This window comes from Callithrix jacchus, chromosome X (genome assembly GCF_049354715.1).
Source record: "Callithrix jacchus isolate 240 chromosome X, calJac240_pri, whole genome shotgun sequence".
NCBI classification, from domain to species: domain Eukaryota; kingdom Metazoa; phylum Chordata; class Mammalia; order Primates; family Cebidae; genus Callithrix; species Callithrix jacchus.
The window spans coordinates 61759069-61766579 of NC_133524.1; the positions used below are offsets into that span (position 1 = coordinate 61759069).

The following is a 7511-nucleotide window of genomic DNA, read 5'->3' on the forward strand; positions in this document are numbered from 1 at the left end:
TTGTCTCTATTTGCAGACGACATGATAGTATACCTAGAAGACCCCATCGCCTCAGCCCAAAAACTCCTGAAACTGATATGCAACTTCAGCAAAGTCTCAGGATATAAAATCAATGTACAAAAATCACAAGCCTGCCTTTACACCAATAACAGACTTAAAGAAAGCCAAATCAAGAACGAACTGCCATTCACAATTTCTACAAAAAGAATAAAATACCTTGGAATACAACTCACAAGGAACGTAAGGGACCTCTTCAAGGAAAACTACAAACCACTGCTCAACGAAATCAGAGAGGACACAAACAGATGGAGAAACATTCCATGTTCATGGTTAGGAAGAATTAATACCGTAAAAATGGCTATACTGCCCAAAGTAATTTACAGAATCAATGCTATACCCATCAAGCTACCATTGACTTTCTTCACAGAATTGGAAAAACCCACCATGAACTTCAAATGGAACCAAAAGAGAGCCCGCATAGCCAAGTCAATTCTAAGCAAAAAGAACACAGCGGGGGGCATCACAGTACCGGAATTCAAACTATACTACAAGGCTACAGTAATCAAAACAGCATGGTACTGGTACCAAAACAGAAATATAGACCAATGGAACAAAACAGAGGCATCGGAGGCAACACAACATAGCTACAACTATACAATCTTTGATAAACCTGACAAAAACAAGCAATGGGGAAAGGATTCCCTGTTCAACAAATGGTGCTGGGAAAACTGGCTAGCCATGTGCAGAAAGCAGTAACTGGATCCCTTCCTGACACCTTACACCAAAATTAACTCCAGATGGATTAAAGACTTAAACATGAGATTTGGCACCATAAAAACCCTAGAAGGAAATCTAGGCAAAACCATCCAGGACATAGGAGTAGGCAAGGACTTCATGAGCAAAACACCAAAAGCATTGGCAACAAAAGCAAAAATAGACAAATGGGACCTAATGAAACTCCACAGCTTCTGCACGGCAAAAGAAACAGTCTCTAGTGTGAATTGGCAACCAACAGAATGGGAAAACATTTTTGCAGTTTACCCATCTGACAAAGGGCTGATATCCAGAATTTACAAAGAACTCAAACAGATTTACAGGAAAAAAGCAAACAAGCCCATTCAAAATTGGGCAAAGTATATGAACAGACACTTTACGAAAGAAGACATATATGACGCCAACAATCATATGAAAAAATGCTCATCGTCACTGATCATCAGAGAGATGCAAATCAAAACCACATTGAGATACCATCTCACGCCAGTTAGAATGGCGATCATTAAAACATCTGGAGACAACAGATGCTGGAGAGGATGTGGAGAAAAAGGAACACTTTTACACTGTTCGTGGGAGTGTAAATTAGTCCAACCGTTGTGGAAGACCGTGTGGCAATTCCTCAAGGCCTTAGAAATAGAAATTCCATTTGACCCAGCAATCCCATTACTGCGTATATATCCAAAGGACTATAAATCGTTCTACTATAAGGACACATGCACACAAATGTTCATTGCAGCACTGTTTACAATAGCAAAGACCTGGAATCAACCCAAATGCCCACTGATGATAGACTGGATCGGGAAAATGTGGCACATATACACCATGGAATATTATGCAGCAATCAGAAATGATGAGTTCGTGTCTTTTGTAGGGACATGGATGAATCTGGAGAACATCATTCTCAGCAAACTGACACAAGAACAGAAAATGAAACACCGCATATTCTCACTCATAGGCGGGTGATGAAAAATGAGAACACATGGACACAGAGAGGGGAGTACTAAACACTGGGGTCTATTAGGGGGAAAAGGGGAGAACTAGTAGGTGGGGGAGGTGAGGAGGGATAGCCTGGGGAGAAATGCCAAATGTGGGTGAAGGGGAGAAAGCAAACAAAACACACTATGCAACTGTATTGCATGCTCTGCACATGTACCTCAAAACCTAAAATGCAATAAAAAATTAAAAAAAAAAAAAAGAAAGCATCATACAAATTGTAATTTACTGTGTGGTAAGATAAAGTGCTACAAAGTGTTACTAACATACTATAAAGTGTTATTTATTATTACTATTATTATTATTACTATCCAGGATAGCATTCTATATCCATCTGGCAATCCAATTATTTTGGCTGTTGTTGCTGTGATAACTCCACACTTTATTAGTCTGAACAAGCTATGCATACTAACCAACTACAAGACAATGCTCTCTCTTCTACTTGGTAGATATTTGACCATGGATAAAAAACTCCAGTTCTCTGAGACTCAGTTTTCAAATCTGTGAAATGAGAGGCTTGGACCATCACAAGATGATCATCTATTAATTACCTTATTTATCAGCAGCTTTACTGAACTATAATTTACATACCATAAAATTCACCCTTTTTTTGAGATAGGGTGTCGCTCTGTCACCCAGGCTGGAGTGTAGTGGCACTATCAGAGCTCACTGCAGCCTCGACCTCCTAGACTCAAGCCATCCCCCACTTCAGCCTCTTGAGTTGCTGAGACCACAGGTGTATACCACCACACCCAGCTATTTTTTTTCTAAGTTTTTGTATAGATGGGGTTTCACTATGTCACCCAGGCTGTTCTCAAACTCCTGAGCTCAAGTGATCTTCCCGCCTGAGGCTCTCAAAGTGTTGGTATTACAGGCTTGAGCCAACAGGGCCCAGCCACATTCACTCTTTTAAGTATACAATTCACTGAGTTTTAGTAAATTTGGAGTTGTACAACCATCATCACAATGTAATTTTAGAACATTTTCATTATTCCAAAAAGAAACCTCATCCCCATTCCTCATTTAGATAATCTTTTAAAAGGTCCTAACTTTTCAATTTCTAGACTTATAAAGCTTTAGTAGCTCCTTGTCAATTTGCAAGTTCAAATTCCTCAGTGTAACATTCAAGGTCCTTTACAATTTACAAAAGCTATCACTCTTTTTTATTTACCCATACAAATGTAGAAATTACTTTTTTGTGTTAAAACATTCCTTAATGAGCTAGCAATTGTTTATGTGAAGGAGAGTCCAGAAAACAGATTTTTGACTAAATTATCCTTGTTCTTGATTAAAGAGATTTATGAATTAAACACATAACACTATTCTCTAGAGTAGTATCTGAGGTCTAAGAGGCTGTAAACTTGGAAGAGCTCCTCTCTGACTGTCAGGCTTCCCATCAGATCATAAGACAGAATGAACATATTTTTCAGTCTCTTTCATTTTTGGACTTTATACTCCGCATCTCATCACCTGACTTGATTAAGAAATCCCAAAGGGCAGTTGCTATATCTATATCCAGTTATGTATCTTTAACTCCCAATGTGGGATTCTGTATATAATAATTAATAATGATGATAGTAACTGGTAGCTAAATTAAACATCTACCATGTGCCAGGCACTGTTCTAAGCACTTTACAGACACTAATTTATTTAATTCTTATAATAATCCTATGAGATAGGTACTATTGTCACCATCATCTTATAGATGAAGAGACTGAGGCACAGAGAGATTACGTATTTGCCAAAACCACAAAGCTAGTTAAGTAGCAGAGTTGAGATTTGATTTCAGACAGTCTGGCTCCAAAGTGTGCACTCTTAAACCACAGCAAATTGTCCAACCAGTTAAAGCTTAATAAATGTTAATTGCATAAAGCCTTACTATTAAGGTTCCATTCCAAGAAAGAAAAGTAATTAAGAATTCTGGGTGCTAACTGACACAAATGTAATGAGGCTAGGGAAAAGTACATAGAACAAATTCTGATTCAGACGGAAGAGTCACCAAACTTTAGGGTAGGCCTGAGATGCTCCAAAAATGATTGTCGAACCCTGAATTGTATCTTAGAAAGATAGATCCGTTTGGGAATGTAAAATTTGTAGTGTCTAGCTGAACATATGCATATTCTATGACCCAGAAATTCCACTCCTATGGCGCATACCAACAAAAATGTATATTTAAATCTGTCAAAAGAATGTGCTATTGGTAAAAGGCAGAACTGGAAATTCCCCATCAACAGAAGAATGGCTAAATCACATGTGGCACATTAACAAAACAGAATATACCAATGAGAATGATCTATAAGTTAAAGAAATAAAATGGATAAAATTTTCAAACTATGTTGAGCAAAAGAAGTCAAACACAAGATAGAATGTATTAATCCATTTATATTAAGTACAACAAAAGGGTAAAACGAACCTATCCTATGAGAGATCAGAATAGTGGTTTACCCTTGGGAGGGGTACTGACTGGAAGTGGGCATGAAGCAGGCTCCTGGTAATGTTCTGGCTTTTGGGGGTTTTTTGTTGTTGTTCTTGTTTTTATCTCAGTAGTGGTTGCATGGGTGTGCCCAATTTATAAGTTTATAGTCCAATGAATACTTCCAATGTACATACTTTTTATATGTGTATTGTACTTCAATACTTTTTTAAAGGCTTCCTGAGTAACGAAAAACACTCAAGCAAGAGCCAAAAATAAAAGTCACTTTGGTACTTAACATGCATAACTAATGACTGACAAACTCATAGTTACCATTTGTCCTAGGATGGACAAGGCAGATGTCTCTTTCTTTTGTGGAAACAGTGAGTTAACAAAAGGGAGACCATTTTAATCCCTAGCCATTAATGCAACCCTAATCCTTTCTAGAAACTGCAAAAAAAAAAAAAAGACTCATGGAGCATACCTTCTGTGGGCACTCACAGCCCTGCCAGGCACCAAAACAAATACTAATTCTGTTTAAAGAATCAAGTCTTCATTTGGAGTTTCTATTTATATTTCAAGACTAATGACACTATCCACATAGTACAAATGGAGTCTGATCATCATGCAAGTTTAAGTTTTCTTGGGCACAAATCCTATCCCAGCACCAGTCTGAGCACTCTCATCTTTATTTATTAGGCAAGCATTCCACATCTATGGATCTCAGTTTCCTCATCTGTAATATGGGAATAATAATAGTATCTCCTAATAGATTATGGTAAGGATTGAAGGCCTATTTCATGTAAAATATCTAACATACTGTGTGCCACATGGTTAAATATTCAGTATGTGTTAGCTGCTATTATAATTTTAATATGGGCCAGTTAATGGTTTCTTCCCCCTTACAATTTCTATACAGCCAGCCCAGTTTATAGCTTCAATCCCTAACAGGGGCATTTAAATATTTTAACACTCAAGGATAAGCGCAGTTCTGCCTTGCCATATTCCCCAGGTCAAAAGAGAAAAAAAAAAAAGAACATTCAGGTGAGCTGATTTTGAACTAGACAAGTAACATAGCCCAAGCTTAGGTAGGTTGGCAGAAGAGGGAGTCTGGACAACAGAAGTTCCTTTCCTTTAATGGTACCACTTTCTTATACCATGTCAGAGGACCTGGTACAGATTACATGCTCTGGAAACAAAGGGACACAGAAAAAGGCAAGGCTGGCTGTTATAGGGGATGTGGTTCCCCTCCACAGAAAAGGGCCCTGAAGAGGAGGGAGTCAGAAAAAGAGGTTTGAAGGTGGGAGTTTGTGCTTTGCCCATCAGGAAGCATCATGGTCTTATGCTAACAAGTGGGCAAAACGTTACTAGTTACAAAAATTCTTTCACATACATCCTTTTACTTAATCCCACAACCACCTTGTGAAGTGAGCAGGGCAAATTTCATATCCTCATTTGGTAGGTGTATTAGTCCGTTTTCACGTTGCTGATAAGGACATACCTGAGGCTGCGCAATTTACCAAAGAAAGAGGTTTATTGGACTTAACAGCTCCACATGGGTAGGAAGGCCTCACGATAACAGCAGAAGGAAAGGAGGCACAAGTCACATCTTACGTGGATGGCAGCAAGCAAAGAGAGAGCTTGTGCAGAGAAACTCCCGTTTTCAAAACTATCAGATCTCATTCACTATCACGAGAATAGCATGGGAAAGACCCGCCCCCATGATTCAACTGTCTCCCATAGGGTCCCTCCCACAACATCTGAGAATTATGGAAGCTACAAGATGAGATTTGGATGGGGACACAGAGAGAAACCCTATCAGTAGGTGAGAAAAGCTAAGGCTTAGAGAGGTTAAATAATTTGTCCAAAGTCATTAGCTAGTAGTTTGTGAGGGTGCAGTGGGCAGCATTTTAATTAAAGTCTTCGGACATCAAAATCCATGTTCTTTCCATTAAAAACACGCTAGATTTTTTACCTGGACTTCAATTATCCTGAGTCACGTGTGTTACGATCAACAGGAAAAAAATAACCACAGACTAGTTGTGAACTTTTCACTGTTCCCCAGCCCCAGAGAGGAGAAAGGAGGGAAGTGCATTTGAAACAGAAAGGGGCTGGCATTGGGAAGGGAAGGAGTAGAATCTGGAAAGATGAGAGAAAAAAGCACAGTGGCAGCTCTAACTCAGGGCTGGCAAAAACCAGGCGACAAATGGCTGGATAAACCTCTTGAGTTTCTCCTCTGGGCTGAGCAGGGCCAGATCCAATCTGCCCCACTCTCCTTCCTTTCCCATTGTCCAGCTTTGGCTGAAAAGATGCTGTCGCCCCACAAACCCGCACAGGCATGCCGTGGAGCTGTGACGAGAGTGGGTCTGGGCAGCCCTTGGGGAATATTTGGGGCTGGAGGAGCCAAGAGGATTGTGAAGAAACGCTGGATAAAGGAAGTAACTCCGCAGGAGGCAATGCCATGTGGGGTATTCGCGAATGGCGGTTACAAGTCCGGCTAGTATAAAAAGCTGAGATAAGGGTGGGTGAAAAGTCAAGGCTAGAGAGGAGGTGGGGTCCTAGGGCTAGCACGGGGGCGCACCGGGCGCGGAGGCAGTGTCGCGTAAGGGGACGGTGGCTCAGACCACCACTTTCCCGGCCGCCGCCGCCCGCAAGCGGATCCCAAGAAGAGGTGTTTGGTTGAAAGGGGGTGTGGACCCAGAGAGAGAACCCGGGTCCCCACACAGGAAAGACGCATCAAAGAGTACCGTGAGAAGGCTGAGGAGGCGTGTCTGGCCTCCCAGGTGAGCACCAAGAAGAAGCTCGCGGCTGTCAGCCTCGCTTAACTCTTCTCCTTACCTTGGGTACCGTGATATGATCCATGACCCCAGTTCCCGCCGCCGGAAGATTTCAGTGCTACTCCGGATGCCGCTGCCACAGCTCTAACCGCCTTCGGCCCCAACCCGGGTTTTTACACCCGCCCTCCCGGTCCTGGCTCAAACTCTCGTCACCTGATCCTCGGCGGAAGCTCCTATCGCGACACTTCGTTCGTAGCCGCTCTCGCCATCTTGCTTCCTGGCAAATGCCCTTTTCTTCGGGGAATTGATTATCCTGGTTCGGGTTCAATGTTTGGCATAGTCTTTAAGTTCCAGATTCTAGTACTGCCACCCTTCTCACACTCCTTGAAGGGCTCTGAACACAGATGTTATTCCTCTAATAATACAGTGATAGCATCCTGCAGCGGTAACACAGGCTGCCGTTATGCTGGCAATTGAGTTTCTGTAGAGCGTCCTAGCTGTGAGACCTTAGGCAAGTCATTCTAGAATATTTATTGAAATATGGAAAGGTATAA

General features: G+C 41.3%; 1 protein-coding gene across 3 annotated transcripts in view; it reads right to left on the reverse strand.

Moving 5' to 3' along the window:
• Positions 1–7168, reverse strand: part of MTMR8 (myotubularin related protein 8) — a 167586-nt gene extending 160418 nt beyond the window's left edge. For all 3 annotated transcript variants that reach the window (XM_035289439.3, XM_035289437.3, XM_078362807.1), the window contains exon 1: positions 7019–7168. In XM_035289439.3, the coding sequence (XP_035145330.1) occupies positions 7019–7042 (24 nt within the window). In that variant the 5' untranslated portion in view covers positions 7043–7168. The remainder of the gene's footprint in view (positions 1–7018) is intronic.
• Between the last annotated feature and the right edge of the window lie 343 nt (positions 7169–7511).